At 34.5% G+C, this 21,675-nt stretch overlaps 2 protein-coding genes across 3 annotated transcripts; both read left to right on the top strand.

Annotated features, from left to right (window-relative positions):
• The first annotated feature begins 4,256 nt into the window (after positions 1-4,256).
• Positions 4,257-12,760, top strand: LOC114311324 (plant UBX domain-containing protein 8). Of its 2 annotated transcripts, none has more exons than XM_028257453.2 (11): positions 4,257-4,618; positions 8,351-8,412; positions 8,548-9,130; positions 9,558-9,641; positions 9,718-9,836; positions 9,987-10,179; positions 10,302-10,517; positions 10,670-10,834; positions 11,529-11,672; positions 11,751-11,807; positions 12,438-12,760. In XM_028257453.2, the coding sequence occupies exons 1-11, from the start codon at positions 4,535-4,537 to the stop codon at positions 12,543-12,545; spliced, it is 1,815 nt and encodes a 604-aa protein (XP_028113254.2). In that variant the 5' UTR covers positions 4,257-4,534; the 3' UTR covers positions 12,546-12,760. The 2 variants fall into 2 exon arrangements, with proteins under 2 accessions (XP_028113254.2, XP_028113255.1); XM_028257454.2 differs by having other exon boundaries at positions 4,266-4,618; positions 8,548-9,088.
• A 5,051-nt stretch (positions 12,761-17,811) lies between these two features.
• Positions 17,812-21,000, top strand: LOC114273066 (scarecrow-like protein 28). Its single transcript, XM_028214834.2, has one exon. It carries the CDS (start codon positions 18,579-18,581, stop codon positions 20,589-20,591), a length of 2,013 nt encoding a protein of 670 aa, XP_028070635.2. The 5' UTR covers positions 17,812-18,578; the 3' UTR covers positions 20,592-21,000.
• The last annotated feature ends 675 nt before the right edge of the window (positions 21,001-21,675 follow it).

Raw genomic sequence — 21,675 nt, 5'->3', positions numbered from 1 at the left:
ATGAAAACATAAAGATGTCAACATTAAATCTCAGAGAAAATTAAACATACTAGAGAAAATTGAACATGTCAGAGAAAATTACATGTAAGGGAGAAAATTAAGGTGGCCAGAGAAAATTATAAATGTCAGATTAGACACTGAAAATTAAATAACAAAGTACTAATAAACATGGCAAGCCAAAGAAAATTTCCATTTCACAATTAGTAAGATAAAATAAACAAAGCAACGTAAACATGCCACATAAACTTACAGAACAGAGAAACCAAGAATTGAACAAAATAAACACACTAGAAAAAATTACACATGCTAGAGAAAATTAAACATGGTAAGCCAGAGAAAATTTCCCTTCCATAATATGAAAATGCCAAAGAAATTTACAGACAACTAGAGAAAATTAAACACGACAAACACACACAAGGGAGAAAAGTGATGTGGCTAGAGAAAATTATAAATTCTAGAGAAACATAGACACAGACAAGAGAGTAAAATTACATATAGATGTAAAATATAGTTAGAGAAAATTCAAGAAAGAAACATAAATCTAACAAGCACATAAAATGAAAATGACACATGCCAGAGAAAATTAAACATGAAAAGTCAGAGAAAATTTCCATTCCATAATATGAAAATGCCAAAGAAATTTACAGACAACCAAAGAAAATTAAACATGATAGACACACACAAAAGAGAAAAGTGATGTGGCCAGAGAAAATTATAAATGCCAAAGAAATATAGACACATGCAAGAGAGTAAAATTACATATAGATGTAAAATATAGCTAGAGAAAATTCAAGAAAAAAACATAAATCTGACAAGTACAGAAAATGAAAATGACAGAGAAAATTACACATACCAGAGAAAATTAAACATGGCAAGCCAGAGAAATTTATAGAGTAGAGAAATTTGAATGAATTGAATTTGAAAATTACATAGAGAAATACCGAGAAATTAACCATGCCAGAGAAAATGGGGGAATAAACAGAAACAAATGGGAGAATAAACATGCCAGAGAAAATTCAAAGAAGAAACATAGATCAAGTCAATACTAGAGAAATTTACAGACAAAATTACACAAACATCTTCATGAATAAGTTCAAAACTTAGAGAAATAACATTTTTCAAATTCATATAGTTTTTTATTACGAAATTGAAACCCTAATTAATGGAAGGTTAATATAATATGTAATTCACTGTGTTTTCAGAGAAAAATTCATTGGATTGTAGAAAACTTACCAGAGTGACGATGAAACCCTAATTATGAACTGATATGCCCTAACATGGAGATGCAATGAGACGAAGATGAATTGAGATGATGATGAATAGTGAAAACGGGTCAGAGAAATTTGTGAGGAAGGAATGAAAAAGATTTTGGTAGAAGATAATGAAATTGTAATGTCGATAGTAAAGATGATTGTGAAACCCTAATTCTCATGTTCTCTTGCTCGTGAAGATGGTTGGATGTTTGGAATGGAACCGAGTCGTTGGAATCCAGTGGAATGTTCTCAGTTGATTTGTGAAGGGTATTTTGGTCCAAGAAAAAATTAAAAATGCGCGCGTTCTAGTTGAGGGACTTGATGCATCATCCATTTTTTTGGTGTCCTCTATCCTCTAAATTACTATTATTAGGGACCTTAAAAAAAATTTCCCTTTTTACTTTGCTCTTAAATGTTTTTTTATTATTAACATTTTGAATTTTCGTATTTTAAGATTTTTTTATTTATTTGAAAAATTAACTTATGTTTAAAATCAAACAAAAGATTGACATATTAACAACAATGTGGCCTTTAAATTATTTTATTATATATAACTCAAATTTCTGACACAAATTTAAATTCTAATATAATTATATATTTTTGTGTCATGTGACAATTAATGTGATATTTTTTATCTAATTTTAAATAAAATTTAATTTTAAGATTCAATTACCAAAAAAAAAAAAAACTTGAAACATGAAACATGAAACATGAAAGGTTAAACTAAAATCAAAATTTTAAAGGCCAATAAATAAATATAAAAGGATAAAGTATAATTTATCTTCTTTTTTTCTTTTTTTTCTCTTTTCTTTTGCTTTTAGTTAGAATTAGGAGTTAATTGAATGCAAAATAAATGGCATGATTTTTGCGCAAAGTTTTCAACAAATTTAAAATAGATGGGATGAAGACAAAATTTCAAATCCATATGCTATGTTTGGTTCTTTTTTTCATATTTCTTGTGTTTATTGAAATAAAAAATTGAAAATTTCAAAACGCTTTAGTTTAGTATAAAACTAGTGTTTCTTAAAATGTGTGCACTCTATTGATTTGATCATCAAAATAGGCATTATAATATTTTTTATTCATAAATATAACCTAGTTTGATGAATATAAATGCCAAATTTTTTTTTTTGCTTATTAATAAATTTCTAGTAGTGAAATTCTTATTCCTTCACTTTCCTCATTTCATCTAACATATAGCTAAAAGAATAACCAACATTTGCAAGATAGGTAGCATTCCTATTCCTTCTCCAGGGGTATAGAATAATTTACATTTTAGAATATCTAACAAGTTGGTTTTGCAATCATTAATTGAATAAGCAAAGTATCTATGTGTCACATTTTACATGAAGTAGGTGAGAGTTTTCGAATCAATTCCCACAATTATGCAAACTTCATCTCAAATTGTAGACAATAACAAATTAAAAAAAAGTTCACAATGAAAATGCATTTTTAATGTCAATGTAATATCTCTATCGTGTATCATTTTTGCCCCCTATTATGACAACTATAAACATGAGTCAATAAATTTTAATATTACTATACTAAAAATGTGAAAGTCAAACCATCACAACCATTTAAAAATTAGTAAATGAAAGATTGAAGGATAACCAACCGAATGACATTTAGCATAATAAAAAACTTATAGGTGCAAAAATTTTAAACTATATACAATTCATAAGAATGAGTGTTTCTGTATAAAAAATTCATCTACACTATTATAAATGATATCTTGTATACTAACAATAAAAAATTATCTCATTTTGTAAGTGTGATAAATAAACAATTTTTAACTTGAATATGTATGAAAATTTCAAAAATGAAAACAAAAAAAGTGTTTTTACTTACTTTCAAAACAATTTTCACTCTCTCCTCCCTCTCTTACCATCTCTAGCCACCATTTATTGCTGTAACTGAACATTGCGGACCTTTAATCATTTGAGTATGAAAAATGCCCTCACTTTTGGCTAAAACATTTGTATGTTTTAGGGTGAATTGCACTAATAGTCCTTATAATTTGGGACTTTTGTCACTTTGGTCCATGACTTTTCAATTGTGACACATTTGACCTTGAATTTTGAATCTTGTTTCAAATACAGACAATTGAAAATATCATTAGATTTTTCAAGGGTAAAATCGTCAATTTGATAAAATATAAACTAATTTGACAAAAATAAATGTCAAGCATATATTTTTGAATTTTAAAAAATTATTTCTACCCACTAAAAATAAAATTATGTAAAATTGATAAATCTTTTAGATATTTATTTATTTTTTTACCAAATTAAGTTTTATTATGTGTTTGGATAATGATCATGTAAAATTAATTTTTATCAATTTTACATAATTTTATCATTGGTGGATAAAAATATTTTTTTGACATTATTTTTGTCAAATTAATTTATATTTTATTAAATTGATAATTTTACCCTTGAAATTAAATAATGATATCTTCAATTGTCCTTATTTGAAACAAGATTAAAAATTCAGAATCAAATGTGTCACAATTGAAAAGTTATGGACCAAAGTGACGCGAGTTCCAAACTATAGGAACTGTTAGTGTAATTTACCCTTTGTTTTAAGTATTGTTTTAACCAACATATCGACAAACATAGATCACTTTTGGCAACTGGTTGGTCACTATTCGTGGCCTCCACACCTTCCATAACTCCAACAACCAATTATGATGACCACCTTCGACCAATCCCACTATCGGATGTTAGCCACTACGTCCGTTCAACTACTTTCACTGTCAGGTATCGACTACTACATCCGTTCAACCACTTTCACTTTGAACATCAGTTACTTCATGCGTTCAATTACTTTTACTATCGGACATCAATCACTACATTCATCCATAAATCACCACAACCCACTACAACCCACTAGGTATATTTATTTGTTAATACTAGTATAAACTAATCAATTTTTTGTTTCTATTTTTTACTTTAAAAAAAAAAGAAAAAGAAAAAAAAAAGGGGACCTAGAAGAATCAACCTCTTCACGTAAGGGGGAAACTATCTTACCACAAAAATATAGAAGGGTGAGAGAACCTTGATAACTTTAAGCTGCTTAGGCCACAAGACAACCCTGACCAAATCACACACACACTTCATCACCATCTACAAATATCTCTTCCATATAAATTTCCAGCTCAGAAAACACACAAACACACACACACACACACACACACACACACACACATATAGATACACAGTTCGACAACACCTTTACATTTCACGTCTCTCTCTCTCTCTCTGCAAATTCGTGGTCTTGTGAAAATGGCGAGACCTAATCAAGAAGCAATCGACACCCTCATGAGCATCACCGGCGTATCCGAATCCCTCGGCCTTCAGATACTCGAGGTGAATTTTTCTATATTTTTCCGATCAAAAAACTCTAGATTGATGCGATTGTTAGCCCAAGGGTTTCGCATTCGAGTTTCAATTTTTGTTTTTTTTGTTGTTTTTCTGTTGCGTTGCGTGTTGGATTACCTGACATTGTAATTAGATTGTGGATTTAGTTGGTTTGTGATTGATTGCCTCATTATTGTAATCTGTGGAGTTTTGAATTTTCTTCTGTAGAACCTTCTGTTTTGGTGCCGAGGGAGCTAAGTAGAACTGTAATTTTCAATTTTCATTTGATGAGTTTTTTTATTTTATTTATTTTGAACATAGTCAAGTGGGGTTTTAAGCTTTTTAGTTAAGTATTATTGTGAATTCAACATTGCAAATGTGAAATTGGAGCATAAGCTTTATCTGTTCATAAATGAGTGCTTTGGGGTCACAATCACTGCCGTTGATCGTGAATGTGTTTCGAACAGGATTACATTTTTTTTCATAGTTTATTATCGTGGATTGACGTGCACAAAACTGAAAAACACACAGACAGATCGGCACATTGTGTGAGAATCGAGGGACTAAACAGCATGGTCTTGATAGCTTATGGATGGCTTTTGGCTGTGGTTTTCACTTAAAAGTTTAGGATTGCTCGCAGCTTATCAACTGATGATTGGAATTTTTAAGTTTGTTCTGTTCTGTCAACGTGCCAGTAACTTTGTCTGGGAACCACTATAATTCCTGAAAAAGAAGGAATAGTTTTATGTTTAATGAGGACAAAAAACAAGGTAAGAGAAGATGAGAAAGAAAGGCAAACGGAAATTCAGTTGAGGTAAACAGTAGTTGAATTTGATATGTGTGGGATTTTGGTAGTGTTAGCCTGTTAGGTCTGAGCTGGAAACTTGTATGTCATCATTGGTTTTCTAATTAAAGAAAGGAAAATAAAGCATTAACTAGTGCCGTTGACAAAATCTATAAAATCAGGGCCTTTAATTGGAGTTTTCTGATCAAATAATCTAGTTTGTCTTTATGTCATTTTTTCCCTCATTATGGAGTGCCTTTACTTGAAGAAAAATTATGGGACCTTTAAGTTCAATGCTTTGGTACTAGCTCTTATGAATACAGGAGGAGAAACCTATGCAAAGGGACACGAAAGAATGGGGTTGTAACAATGGTTGAGCACTAGAGTAAGGGGTATAGTTCACTCATAGGGCTTATATGATTGATTTATTTATTATTTTTTTTCTATAACAACATACTCAAAAGAAGCATGCTCTTGGTACTTAGATTGCACTGAAAAACCTTGGCAAGAAGGTGATTATAAGATAAATGAATCAATATACACAAATAAGTGAGAACATGCACTACACATAATTGTTTGTGACAAAAGTTATTAGATATGGCTCGGGCATTAACCATTAAGGGACAGATGACCGACGGGTCAATTGGTCATCACTAGTTGAATTATATATATTTGAAGTATCAGCACTAGTTGAACTATCATATTGTTAATCCATCATATCAAAGTTTTGAAGGGGGGGAAATCGCACAAAATTTTGTTGTGGAATTTTAGAAATTAGAGAAAATCAAGTTTCTTAATTGAAATTTAATTTAGGATTTTATTTTTAAAAATTATTGCTTTGCTAGTTGTGGTTATGAAGGTAAGTCTGATTTTTCTTTTTTCAGAAAGGTAATGAAAATTAGAGAAAGAAGACAAAGGTATATATAATTGTCTTTTCATCACTAATACTAACGAAGTTCATGTTGTAATTTAGTCCAAAATCACTTGGGGGTTTGTGGTTATTTTTAAAATTTAGGATAAGTGCCCCGGACCTGTACCGCATGGGTGGTAAAATGAAATTTTCACTCTTTTTTAAATGTCCCATTCTGTTTCCTTGGTATTTTGGTACTAAATAAACTTGATATTGGTTGGACATGCCTGAATTTATGACGTACAATAAAAGAAATTACCATAGCTGTTAAATCAAGATTCAAATCATGAATCAAAGTTTACTTTTATGAATCATGAATCAAATCAAATATTGAATTGTAAGATTTTGATATAATTTTAGAAAACATGTAGTAAAAAAAACTTGAAGCGATCACATAGTCCCATAGTAAATCGCACCTAGACAAAAACTTACATTTATCTTTAAATGCCAGTTTTCTTTTTTACTACATGTCAACTCAATGATACATTGTCCCAGCTTGTTTGAGGTGCCTTTATAATCCTATTTCCCATTTGGCTCTATTAAGGTCTAAAGCATCAGTTAAACCCTAAGTGACCATGTTTTCTTTTGATATCTTAACCCATATTGAGTTTGATTTTTCTATTTTTAGCATGACCCTCAGTGCAAAAAGTGTTGTTTTTCTATATTGGTGCAATGGTTGCCTATCGATTTTTTCAATCTAAAAAATTCATGTACTTGTTAACAATTCAAGACATTTAGTGTTTTTCAATTAGATTCACCTGAGTTATACAACACCCAAATAGTATACATTAATGTGTATTTGGAAGGGGAAAGATTGGGTACATACACACCTAACTTTTGGCATAGTATACAAAGTGGTTGCCCTGAGACTTAAATCCATAACCTGAAGGTTATTAGGCCAAGATTTTACCATTGAACCAATGGTCATACTTGAAATGTCCTGTAGCATATCCATAGGTCATACACCACCCAAATCTCTATCGACACAATTATCATACTTGAAATGTCCCGTAGCATATCCATGGGTTTTGTTCTATATCATTTGTGTTGAGTAAGAAAAAGGCATATTGACTTTAATTTTGAAAACATTCTTGCTAAGTGAGCAAAGAGTCACTGGATTATTTGGGTGGCTTCATCTATACCTTCAGCTATCACCTAATAGTGTCTCTCTTAACCTTGTGAATGAAAAAATGTGTTTCTGATATTTTTGAAGCAGATTTCACATGCATTAACTTCTCACTTGGCACTCATCATTCCACATGGAATGTCTTGTGCTTTACAAAAGTAGAGTTATTACTGTTACTCATTCTATATAAAAGGCTGTGGCATACAAAGCAGCCCAGGTGATCTATGTATAAACTAGATTCACATATTTGTTATGATAAAGAATAAATTTTCTTTTTGTTGCAAATGGTACCTTCATAGTATTTCTACCACTGCAATCAATTCTTGGCAAATATTTGGATGGTCCATAATCTAGTGTCCAGAATTAGAGCTGAAAATTTGGGTATATGCTTTTTGTGTGTTTTTATTAAATGCTGATAAACAGTGTTTCTGTATGAATATAATAATCCTTTGAATCAATTGGGAGAAGCAGCTAAGGTCAATGAATTGAAGTATTAATTTATGTGTACCCAGTATCTTCATGGAGCTTAAGTGTGCTTTTTAATTTGAGAATGTGTTTAACTTATTTAGCTTCCTTCAGTCTGAATGCATCATAATTCTCATAGCCAATAACTTATCCGGAAAAAAAGAGAGGAGAATGTGAGTTTTTACTATAGAAAGAAAGGATTGCAGCTGCATATTTTAAGATTCCAACATTCATATATTCGTTATATAGTGATCCATTTCTATTGTCTGTTGTGCATCTTCTTTTTGCACCGTTAGTAATGAATGCAGAGTCTGATTTTGAGGATGTTTGTTGTTCTAATTTTATATGCATTTAGTGGTGCAATTGAGTAGGTTTCTTTTGCGAACTTTATTTTGAAAATTCTGTCCTCTATTTTCTTAAACCTCAAATCTGACGGTTGTTTCTTTATGGTGTAAGGAGCATAATGGAGATCTCAATGAAGCTGTTAATGCACATTTCAATGGAGGAGAAAGAAACACGTCAGTGTTTGCTTGTGCGATTTTGCTAACATTTTCTTTTTGCTTTACTTTTCTCATGAATTGACGAAATCTTTTTGATTGTGTCCATGCTTCTTTTTCTAACATTGATAATACTGTTTGTTCTTCCATGTTCAGCATACATGGCACATCTACTGCTGCTTCTCACAATGATGCCATGGACATAGATGAACCTATCCAAGTTGGGTCCCGGGGACCTCCTTTCTCACTTTTATCTAATACTAGAAATTTTAATCTGTTCTCTGTTCTTGATCCTAACTTCAGTAGAAGTTTGTTTGATGGTGGTCCTGATTTTTCAAGCCGTGCACCAGTTGTTTCGCATCCAAGAGAAGTAAGGGAGATTCCTGTTGAGGTCAAGGATGGGAGTGACCAATCAGGTCATTCTGTCCTCTCTCCTGCCATAGGTGATGTCACTGGAACTGCACATGCACATGGCCGTGAAAGCCATGGGCCTGTCATAATTGATGATGACGATATTCCAACTGCTACCTCTGGATGTACTGTTGGACAGAATGAACCAATTGATGATTTGTTGGGTAATAGTTCTTATGGCACTTATCCTAGATCAGGTTTTCATGGGATTGATGATTTGCCTGACTACCACAATGACATAGAAGAAGAAATGGTTCGAGCTGCTATTGAGGCTTCAAAAAGGGAGGTTGGAGAAGTTAACCTGGATCAACAATTTGGTGCTCATGATGTATGTAAAATTTTAATGCCTTAAGGGCATGTTTGATTAACAGGATTAGAATATGGGATTGAGATTATTAATCCATGGGCCCTAATCCTGTGTCTGTTTTGAAATTTTGTTTCAGGATTATTAATATAATAGATAATTAATCCAACAAATTTGTAGGATTATTAGTAATGGGGTAGGGGTGGGATTATATATCCTAAACTGGGAAATAAAATAAAAAGACTCTTTTACTTTCTAATCCAATGCAAATCAAACAATGGATAAGGGGATAATTTATCCTACTAATCCAATTAAATAGTGAATACCACACTAATTTGATGGAATTATTAATACCTTCAGTATTAGTCTTGTGAATCAAACATGGCCTAAGAGGCATGCTTCTGTATCCTCCATCAGTTTTAATATTTGATGCATTTTCATTTTGATGTAGGACTTGAGTAATCCTCGTACCCAACAAACTCAGTCTCGCGTAGCGGATGCTGAGCTTGCACATGCAGTTTCATTGTCATTGAAGGTTTGTGGTTTTATTATATAGTGGTACCCTTGTATTGTCACCCTTTGCAACTGTCTTACATGAATTGAATTTAAAGACGGCGGAGGAAGAGAAAGCTTTGCGTGAACTGGGGGAGACAGTTGGAGCATCAGAACTGGAAGCTTACAATTCAACTGAGATGGTTGATAAGGGGAAAATGCCATCATCAAGTGGAAGGTATATGCCTATTGTTGCCACTTACTATCATGACACACACCATTTACATGCCGGTAAATTCTATTTGTACATTTTTTGGGCATGTGTGTGTGTTTAATGTTGGATGCAAGTGTTTGGTTCTTCTGACAAGCATACTTCGAGACAATCTAGGTTGGAGGTGGGAAACTCATCTATTCAAGATGTTGCTGATGGTGTGGAAGGGCAGCCACTGGTTGGGAACACGAGTAGGCTTGTGCCTTCTGCTGTTGTTGACTCTGGCAAAGAAATTGGAGAAGTTGAGGTTAGATCGCCATCAAGTCCTGGACAACATGAAAATATTAATCATCCACAGCATTCTGATGAGGTAGTTTGTTGTATAGTATGAATTCCGCACAGTAATTCCAAATCACGTCTGTGACAATGTTGAGCAAAAAATTAAATATTATTATTATTATTTTAAAAACTTTTGTATTTATTGCTTTCAAGTGGGGAGGCATCTCATCTGAGGAACATGATGAAGCAATTATGCTTGAGGCTGCACTCTTTGGTGGAGTCCCTGAAGGAAATGGATATCCTTCCTCCTATGCACCTTATCAGTTCATGCAGAATGGTTTAGATAGAACTTTGGGCTATTACCCCCAGCGAATGCCTCGACCCCCCTCACCAGGTCTTGCTGCTCAGCGCTCAATTAGGGAACAACAGGTTTGTATTTTAAGCCAGCAACCCATAACTTTAGGCCAAGGTTTTACCATTGAACCAATCTTTCCCCTCCCAAACCCACATTAATGTGTTGTTTTCTAATTATGATTAAATTATCATATAGTGGTCATTAATTCTACTTCGTTACTTTGTAGGATGATGAATATCTTGCATCGCTGCGAGCTGATAGAGAAAAAGAACTGAAGGCAATTGAAGAAGCTGAAGCTCGGCGTTTGAAAGAGCAAGCAGCTAGAGAAGCTGCTCTTGAAGAAAAAAAGCTGGAGGAGGAAAAATTGCGTAGAAAGTTGGAAGAAGAACAGGTAATATAATTAGAAAATTCTCCTCTCAGTGGCAGCACCAGATGATGTGGAACTGCTCATGGGTCGTTTCTTTTGTTAGTTTTTTTTTTTTTCCCGTTACACCTTGCATAATAATTACTAACTTGATAAGTGAATATAGACCTAGGCCTGTTTGATAAAACTAACAAATAAGTACTGAATTTTTAATTGCTGAAAACTTCAAATCACTGAATTCTAAGTACTGAAAAATTAATTGATGCCATCTGAGATTTAAACACTATAAAATTTTTTGATAAGAACAATGAACTATAGTCTAAAAATGTTTACTGTGCATTCTTACCCTTGCACTTCTAATCACGTCAGTTTTGGAATACCTTTACTGATATATGACTCTAATGCATTGTACTCTACACACATTTGACTGGCCTTTTTGGAACAACCAAGCACATGACAGCCCTCAAAGCAAAGTCTACAATCGTTTGCTACAGCTGTGCCTAGAGCATTACTCTTCCCAAGTAAATACAAGTATTGTAATTGTAAAACTAGCAGGATTGGTGTATCACAATGATATTCAATGATCATTTTGTTTTGGAGATTGAGCACATTTTCTGTTTCACTATTTAATGCTTGCTAATGTTGTCCTTAAATGGGGAAGACGCACTCCTTTTTTATGTTTAGAGTTTTCATCTTCATCCTCGGAGTATTTTTACTGCAGGAGATGGAGAGGCAACTAGCGGCAAAGGAAGTTTCCCTTCCTCAAGAACCAACATCAGATGATGAGAGTGCTGTAACTCTTCTTGTGCGGATGCCAGATGGAAGCCGTCGTGGTCGTCGATTTCTGAAGTCCGACAAACTACAGGTATAGTTTGTGGGGAAGACTTGATTTGCATTAAGTAGTCACTTGTCACATTCTTATGTATGGAGATTTACTTTGCAGTCCCTTTTTGACTTCATTGATGTTGGTAGAGGGGTCAAGCCCGGGACTTATAGATTGGTAAGTAATCTTCTGTGTATGATTTCCTAGTAATATTTTTAAGATTATAGCCGACAGTTGCATTATCTGTTTGGTTTGCATGGTGAAATGGATTTTTTGTGCTCTGTTGGCATTTGAGAAATATAAACTATTTCAGAAGCCTCCAAGTCAACTTGAAACTCAGTAGACCTAGTGTGACTATAGGCCAAATTCTTTCAGAATTCCTGGTTGCATTCTGGTTGAACTTTCTAAGTTCTCTAGGTTAGAAACTAACCATAATTGACCATTTACAGAATATAGACAAAACTGAACAATTTTAGATGTTGTAACAATTTTTGTTGTTCTTGCACGGGTAGACTAGAAATTAACCATTTAATAAGACTCGGGGTCATTATTTGTCATGTCTTTGCAGAGCAAATTAAATTCTAATTTCTAGTTTCAACTAAACTTAAAAACCTGGTAGAAGTACTTTCCTGAGCATTTACAGTGAAAGTGTCAATGTATATTATGCTATAATCTTGAATACAATGTTCTTCTCTTTTCTGTTTTTTTCTTTTTTATGATAAGTTGAAAAAGAAGGGATTTGAATGGAAGATGTAAAAGAGCTGTGAACAAGTTTTAATTTCTCTGATTGTTGTTCTTATTGTTTAGGTGAGGCCATACCCTCGGCGTGCTTTTAGTGATGGAGAGTGTGCTTCGACTTTGAAAGAACTAGGCTTGACCAGCAAGCAAGAAGCCCTATTTCTGGAGTTGATTTAGCTTGAATTCTCCCGTAAAGCTGTAATAGATTTCATTTGAGAAATATTATAGACTACCTAAACATATACATACATTCATACATGGATTGTGTGGGGATTGTGAGGTTGTTTTGTGATGTTTGGTTGGAATAGGCTTCAACAGAATTGTTAGGACTGAAATGGCAGACTAGTCGATGCTTTGAAAGTTTGTTGGGAATGACTATCTTATTCATATTATTGCCCGGCCAGGTCATAGAGATGGTCACATTGTGTGATAAGCACTGTGGCTCTGCATGGCCTATGTGCTGTAATGCTGAGCCAAGGATGATCCGCCTTATCTATAGAAGCAGTCAGGTCAAAGGTATGTATGTGCAGTTTTAGTGGCAAGTAAAATTATAAAAATTATTTTGTTTTTGTATAAAATCAACCTTTTGTTTTTTGTATCTAGTTTTCTCGTTATTAATCAATGCTTGGATTTTTCTCTTATTCATATCCAATGTTTTAAACTAAAATTTTAATGTGATATTTAAAAGTGAGGATAGAGTATTCTAAGGCCTCGTTTGGGAATATGCTATTTTAGTAATTTTTGATTTTTTGGCTAAAATATGAGATTAAAAAAATTAGGATGTTTGGAATGACTTTTTAATTTTTTATGAAAATATGAGCAAAAAATAAAGAGAAAGAAATTTTTGATTTTTTAGGATACGTTTTAGGCTTTTTTATTTTTTTAGTAATTTTTTTGATTTTTATGTTAAAAGTGTTGCATGTCAAACGAGGCTTAAGTTTTTATTTATTTATGGGGGATTTGGTAATAGACTCTCACTATCTAATTTGTCTTTCAAAAGTACAAAAATTATATAAGTACTTTCAAAACCGCTTAATATTTTAAAATTTGTTTATTTTACTATACTACCCTCATATCTATCAGCTTTTCTATTAAGTCATCTGTACAGTGTATTTCAGAGTGAAATTTTACTTTGAATCATAGTTAACTTTACTCTGATGCAAACTAAAATTTTACTCTAAATAAAAGTAAAATTTTACTCTCTGAATCTAAAATTTTACTGTAAAACTACAGTTTCAACACAGCTATAGACTACCATTCAACAATATAGTAAAATTTTACTCTGAAATAAGGTAAAATTTTATTCTGAATCATAATAAATTTTACTCTGATTTAGAGTAAAATTGTACTTTAAAGAGAGTATAATTCAATTTTACTCTAAATCAGAGTAAAGTTTACTATAATTCAAAGTAAAATTTTATATTGTTAAGCAAATCAACATGTTTTTAACCAGAGTAAATTTTTACTGCTACAAAAAATAAAGGGTAAATTACAAACATCCCCTCGAGGTTTGGTGAAAATACAGATTTTTCCCTGAGATTTGAGAAATTACATCTCGCCCCCTGAGGTTTATATTTTCATAACAAATTGCCTCCTGAAGTTTTTATTTTCATGCAAATTCTCCCCTAATTTGTTATGCAAATTTGATCTTCAGGGGACAATTTGTAATTTCTCAAACCTCAGGGGGAATTTTGTATTTTCACCAAATCTCGAGGGGGGTGTTTGTAATTTGCTCATTAAATAAACGAATGAGAGTTAAATTTTACTCTTAAATTTATTAACAAATAAAAAAAAAAAAAACTAATTGAAAACAACAATCAATCACTCTCTCTCTCTCTCTTTTTGTTGCCTTTTATACTGTCGCCAAGCTAGCCACCGCCACCGATTTCTCCACTCAATCTCTTCCTTCCGATCTCTCTTTTTCAACATCGGTCATGAACTCGAATCGGTCCTCACTGTCGCCCGTTACCAGCATGGATCCGCTGTTGCAGCGGAGATCTAGAAGACCATCCGTCACTACTAGGGGTGGGCAACGATTTATCCGATACGCAAAAACTGTCTGACCCGTATACAAATGGGCAGTTTCGCAAACACAATGTGGGTGGATGCGGTTTGAAATATGGCATGTTTGCGGGTTGCGAGCGGGTTTAACCCACACCCGCAAGAAACCGCCCGCACTTCTTGTTTTAATTTTTTTTTTTTATCTTAACCGTTGATTTCATTCCTATATCCAACCTAGATATGTTTGCTCAAAACAAAACACCTTTTATTTTTTGAATTTACGCTAGCATTACATTTGCTAATAGTATTACATCAATTGAAATTGAATAAATACTGATCATATTATTATTGTTACATAACTGAACTTGTCCCAGATAAATTGTGATTTAGAATTTTAAATTCCTTAATGAATATGAAGTTCTAGTTTAGGATTTTGAAATATATGCTTGTGTTAATTTATGATTTGATTTAAGATTTTGAATGATTTGCTTGTGTCACGAATTGATTTTTTGGGTTTTTAATTTTATAAATTTTAATTCATTAATAATTAATGTTGGAGCATTTTAGAAAATGGGAAGAAAATGGCCCAAAATAAATATTTATAAAATGAGAAAAAAATAAGGCTCAAAAAATTTTTTTGAAGAAAAAAGTCCAATCTACAAAGCCGTCCATACATCTGCGAACCTTATTTGCACAAACCGCAAACTACACCGTGGGCCGTTGCGGGTTGTCTTTTCCCCAAACCGCATAGATGCGGGCGGGTCCAAACCGATCCGCAAACGGTCCAAATCTAAACCGCGAACACCCCTAGTCACCGTCGTCTTCGATCTTCTCTTCCGCCGCCGTCGCTCCGATACCTTTGGTTCGATCACACACTAAAAATCTGCTTCGCATACCAGATTTGCTTTGTCGTCTTCGATCTCTATCTCCGCTAACTAGATTTGCTCCGCTGACCAAAGCTACTCTGTCGAAGGATCTGAGGACATGTGTATACTTATCATCGGATCAAAAAAAGATTGCTTCCTTCAGATCTTCTCTCCAATTTCCAGTGCTACAATTTCAATTTGATCAATTTATATACATTATATATCTATATATATATACATACACATCACTAGCTAAACCTCAATTGCGTACTCATTTGATCGTCTCTCTTTTTTACTTTGCCCGAACTTCGCTTTGTACTGAGGTTGATTATGAGGAGAGAGACGGAAAACGTGGGGAGAGAGTGTGCGGAGAAGGTGAGAAGATTTAGTTGAGAGTATAATAGTCTGATAAAATGTTTAAATAATAAATTTTATACTTTATACAAGACTTTATAATTATGAGACGGTTTTGAAAGTATAATTTTTTTCTTAGTCTTTTTAACAATAAAACAAAAGATAAGAAGAATTTATAACCAAATTTCCCTTTATTTATTTCATTTTGCCTCTAGATCATACCAGATGTAAAATAGGTGAATTTGTGTTGGTTGGAGATTATAGAATAATTATTTTTAGATGGGTCCCCAAAAAAAAAAAAAAAAATTGGAAGAAAAAGGAAGTTGATAGAAAGTGAGTGATTTTGATAGGAGTATATAGAGGTCGGGGTTAATGAACGTTGATGATGACACAGAAAAATTATTTGGTGTTCTTAGATGGTATTCTTTAATCAAGTAATTCTTATTGTTCTTTAATTATTTAATACAAAATCATAAATTTTATATCTTCCGTTAACCACACTACTTTTAAATATCAGCTGGGGTAATTGTGGACCAACCAATAACTTCTCCGAATGGGCCTCTTTCTAGGTGTTGAAAGCGATTGGCCGAAAGAAAGGAAAAAAAGTCGTAATCATAGGAAAGTTCATATCTTTTGTCAAATAATAATAATCAACAGACAAATATATGTAGTACTCTTTTTGAGCAACTTCTTCAAGTATTAATATATATATGGCTCTGTAGCTCTGGCTTCGGCCCCATTAACACCAAACAAAAATATATATGGCTCTGTGGGCCTGACTCCATCTGATCAGTACCTCACTTCACCATATGTTTATATACCCCCGCGACAACGACAAATTGTACTTCGCCACGTCAAGGAAGTAACACAACTTGAAGGTGATGATACATCTTTCAACAATGATAGAGGCCACTAATTTTTGAGCTCTAAAAAGACCACTAATGACATGGCACTCAATAAAAAAGGAAAAAAAATACAACACCAAGGCTAAAACATCAAATCATTCCTGGTGGGATCCACTGCCACATCATTAGTGATAGCACTAATTAGTGCTCTCACTCATTTTCCTACATCTTTTGCAATGTTACTATTCACAAACAGCAATGCTATCATCTTCGAACAAAAAAGTTCACAAAAATTATACAATTTCATATTAATGTTGAAGATTTACTTAGAGTGGAGCCTTATAACACTACTTCTCCTTATTGATCCAAAATGTATGACAACTTTGTTAGACATTTCAAGTTTCTCAGAATAAAAAATGTTAGTTAACTGAATGATCTACACTCTAAATTATCAAGCACTCGAACTGAATGTGAGTGGCCTAATTGCCCGTCAAAGTTTACAGTTATTGTGAATCATTTTGTGAATGTTTGTTAATTAATAAGATTGACCAAATGATTTGGTCAAACTTACTTTATTTCATACTTAATTGATCAAGTGATATTCAATATAATTTTTATTTTTGTTTTTATTTTTTTAACACATCTTATAAGCTAGCTTAGGTTTATCTCTAGCGAACATATATTTTTTAATTTTAGTACTGATTTTATCTTAATATTTTAAAAACAAACTAAAAAAATATGTATGACTACTTATAAAGTACATTAAAAAATCCCTAATCTTATTCATTACAACAATGCTAGAGAGGCATATAAAATTATTTTGGATCTTGTCAATAAATGCTCTCCATACACACCAAAAAAAAAAAAAAAAGTGTTAGTATATGAAATTTTTTTCACTAAATTCCATACATTTTTTAATATTTTCATTACTTTCAAAAAATACATTTTATCTTCATCCCAATATTAAACAATACCTATTTTAATAACCACGTGGCACAATGCAAATACTTCATTGGAACAAGGGCTTCACATTGTGTGCCACGTGTAATGAATTAGCTTAGTCATCAAATTATCCAGACAAAAGTTTACAAATACTGACAACTTGAATCATAATCAATGGTAAAATTTCACAAAACCCAAATGATGATGTCACCCAACGGTCAAGTAAACGGGTCTCAGATGAGGAGACAAGCACGTGCCACTTCACACGTGCCATTAAAATAATCACTCTCTTCCGTACACCCAACCCCCTCTTCCCACCAACGGTCATATTTCACCGACAACCCTCCAACGGTCACTTGACCCATCAATCTCAACCGTCTGATCTCCATCCCACGGCCCCAAATCGAAATTCCCAGCCCCTTCTCGAACCACCCCTATTCCCCCAAAGCTAGGTAAATGAAATCAACCATGGAAGAAGTAGCATAGTGAAGGAGAGAGACAGTAACAACAGAGTTTGATTTATATAAAAACAGAGTCTTATTTGGTGTAAAGGCTTTTTGGGTAGTGAATGAGTCTTCTAATCAATTTCATGAATGTTTCAAAGGTTGGGGATTCTGGGTCTTTTGGGTTTTGATTCATTGTCATGTATGAATGCTCCAAATGCTGATCTGGGTCACTCAATTTCTCACAATTTGAGCTGCCAATTTGAGCGATCGAGTGTTTGGAGCTCAAATCATGGTGTGATTTTCAAACTTTTCAGTCTTTCCCAATGAGTTCTCTTTGAAAATTTCGGAATCCGATGATCATTTTCTGGTAGGTTTCTAATTTTGTTGTTTCAATTCTTTGATTCTTTCTCGGGTGGGTTTTGTTTTGTTCACTCTGTTCTTCATTGCATTCATTCATATAGGGACACACACATATACAATACCTTTTCACTAATTTTCTTCCTCCACCTTCTGTGTAAATCTCATCGGATTCCTGTTGGTTTTGTTAGTCTTTGATTTGTTTAACTTCACACTCTCACATAGTTTGTTGTTTCTCTGGATTTCCCTTGACATAATTACACACAGAATAGTCATACATTGCATAATTTGTATCTATACATATACACAGAGAGAGGGAGAGAGAGCAAAAGAAAAGAAAAGAAAGGGTGGGTGTGTCCAAACGAAAGAAATTGAGAAAATTGGAAGGGTACAGAGAATATGTTGGCCGGGTGTTCTTCGACATTGTTGTCACCAAGGCATAGATTTAGGAGTGAAGCATCAACACAGTTCCAACCTTGTAATTTCACTTCAATGAGCACACAAAGATTGGATTTGCCATGTAGTTTTCCCAGAAAAGACACCTCAAGATCACAACCCATTAGGCCAGTTGGCCTTTCTGTCGAAAAACAGCTTGAATCGAAGACCAATACTTGTAATCTGAAGCAGAGCATTCGCCTCCCGCCATCTGCAACGACCGCTCAGACCACCACCGCATTCATCGAAGGCGGTGGTGGTAGAGACATCAAAGATGAATTGTGGGAAAAAGGTACTAAAAGCTTGAAGAGATTTGCAGAACAGAGCTTTTTCGACGACAACGACGACGATGATGGGCCCTGTATGAAGAGGGCTAAGAGGAAAAGGGGTTGTGGAAGATCATCAGATGATTCTCATTCTCCAAAAGGCGGTGCAGACGAAGAATTGAGGAGTTTAGGCCATCTGGGTAGTGGGAATTTTTGGTTTCAGCCAAGTTTTGAGAGAGTCTGTTTTGTGCCAAGTGATGTGATCTCACTGCCTCTGCCTCTATCAAACACTCCATTTGTGACTGAGATTGCAGACTTAGGAGATGACAAGAATATCGAATCGAGCCACAGGCAGCCCGTGCAGGCGGCGTCAGGATCGAGTACTTCATCTGAGAGCCATAGCTTGTCCTTGAAGCTCAGTGACAACCCTTCTGGGCATGAAATTGGTAACGGGTCAGGACTACCTAATCCCCCAACTGGTGGAGGAACAGAGGTGGCTGCTGCAGGGGACAACAACAACCACAGGGAAGATGATGGGTTTGAGCTCGTAAGCTTATTAATGGCCTGTGTAGAAGAGATTGGATCGAAAAACATTGCAGGAATCAACCATTTCATAGCTAAATTGGGTGATCTTGCTTCTCCAAGAGGGTCCCCAATTAGTCGTCTCATCGCTTACTTCATCGAAGCTTTAGGTTTGCGAGTCACAAGACTTTGGCCAAATATTTTTCACATCACAACACCTCGGGAGCTTGATCGTGCAGACGATGATGGTGGCAATGCATTGAGGCTTTTGAATCAGGTGAGCCCAATTCCCAAATTCATTCATTTCACTTCAAATGAAATTCTTTTGAGAGCTTTTGAAGGGAAGGACAGGGTTCACATCATAGATTTTGACGTAAAGGAAGGCCTTCAATGGCCTAGCTTGTTTCAAAGTTTGGCCTCCAGAACTAATCCTCCAAGCCATGTTAGAATCACCGGTGTTGGCGAATCCAAACAAGACCTAATCGAAACAGGAGAGAGACTATCTGGATTCGCTGGGGCGTTGAATTTGCCTTTCGAATTCCACGCTGTTGTCGATAGATTGGAAGATGTCAGGCTTTGGATGCTTCATGTCAAGGAGAGGGAAACAGTGGCTGTGAATTGCATTTTCCAACTTCACAAGACGCTTTATGACGCTTCTGGAGGAGCTTTTAAGGACTTTTTGGGGCTAATTCGAAGCACGAATCCAACTATTGTGGTTGTGGCAGAGCAAGAAGCAGAGCACAATGAGATCAGCTTGGAAGCTAGACTTTCCAATTCACTCAAATACTATTCTGCTATTTTTGATTCGGTTGATTTTAGTTTTCTTCCATTGGATAGCCCGGTCAGGATCAAGATAGAAGAGACATTTGCGCGCGAAATTAGGAATATTATCGCTTGTGAAGGAATCGATAGGGTTGAAAGGCACGAATGCTTTGCAAAGTGGAAGAGATTGATCGAGCAAGGAGGGTTCAGAAGCGCGGGGATTACTGAGAGAGAATTGATTCAAAGCCAAATGTTGTTGAAGATGTACAATTGTGAGAATTGGAGTGTGGAGAGGAAAGGACAAGACGGGGATGCCATTACACTTAATTGGTTAGATCAGCCTCTTTTCACCGTGTCAGCATGGGCTCCGATTGATGCTGCTGTTGTTGCAGGAAGTTCTTCATCGTACTCTCAGCCGCCGAGTTGATTTGCTGTGGATTTTCTTCTTCTTGATCATACATTTGATTTTCATCGTTTTCATTTTCGTTCCATCATCATATATACTAAAAAGGGTAGGAAATTCTTTGTAGGTAGAGAAATCTTTGATCATTCTTTCATTCTTTTGTTGCAGATAAAAGATTTCTAGGTTTTCAGTGGGTAGTTTTTGGAGTCTCATTTGTTTGTCTATTCTTTGATTCTTTCTTTGATGTATTTTCTGAAATTCTTTGTTAGTTTGTGTTACTTTGAAATATGTATTCTTTGGTTTTTTATTTTATTTTATTTTTTTGAAAGGGTCACCAATTTCATTTATTTTTGAACCATGTAGTTGAAATTTGTATTCATATATATATGGAATGTTTCATTGTGTTGAGTTATGAATTCTTCAATTTCTTTTCACTTTCTTTTATATCCAAATTTTTACACTTCTTATTCGAGGTTGCATAAGATCTTGCATTTGTCACATTTCTTGCTATAATTTATATGTAATTCAGCTATAAGTCTAAGGTTGTCACTGAAGAATTTTATTATAAATGAACCTCTCTTTCACCCACCCACAATGCCCCACATGATACTTGAATTCATAGCCTCCACTGTGGAAATTAGAAAGCATATCATGTTGAATTCATCCATGTGTGGTGATCATCCAAGTCAAGTTTGGTTGGCAACAATGGGAAGGCAACCAACCAAAGTCCACCTTGGCGGCCACCAACCATCTTGAAGAGTCAAGAATGGAGGCTGCCCAAAGGCTCTCCCACCTACTCCCTCACCTATAAATGGAGGTTGAGAGGAGAGAGCAAAGTGTGAGCAAACCGTGAGACAACAAAGAGAGTGAGAGATGTGAGGCGGAGAGACCGTCTCTCTCGGTGTGAGCGAGGGAGACGGGTGAGTGTCTGAGTGAGGAGAGTGTGAGCTCCTCCTCTATTGTAATCTTTCTGTAATCTCCTCATTGGTATAGTGATAACCGGTTACTCTCCCGTGGACGTAGGCATTGGGCCGAACCACGTAAAATATTGTGTCTCCTTGTGTGTGGGTGTGTTTTTCTGCTTGCAATGATTTCTATAAGGTCTTGG

The sequence above is a fragment of the Camellia sinensis genome, chromosome 11 (genome assembly GCF_055761805.1).
Source record: "Camellia sinensis isolate YWXY chromosome 11, ASM5576180v1, whole genome shotgun sequence".
Taxonomy (NCBI): Eukaryota; Viridiplantae; Streptophyta; class Magnoliopsida; order Ericales; family Theaceae; genus Camellia; species Camellia sinensis.
This window is presented reverse-complemented; position numbering and strand designations above follow the sequence as displayed.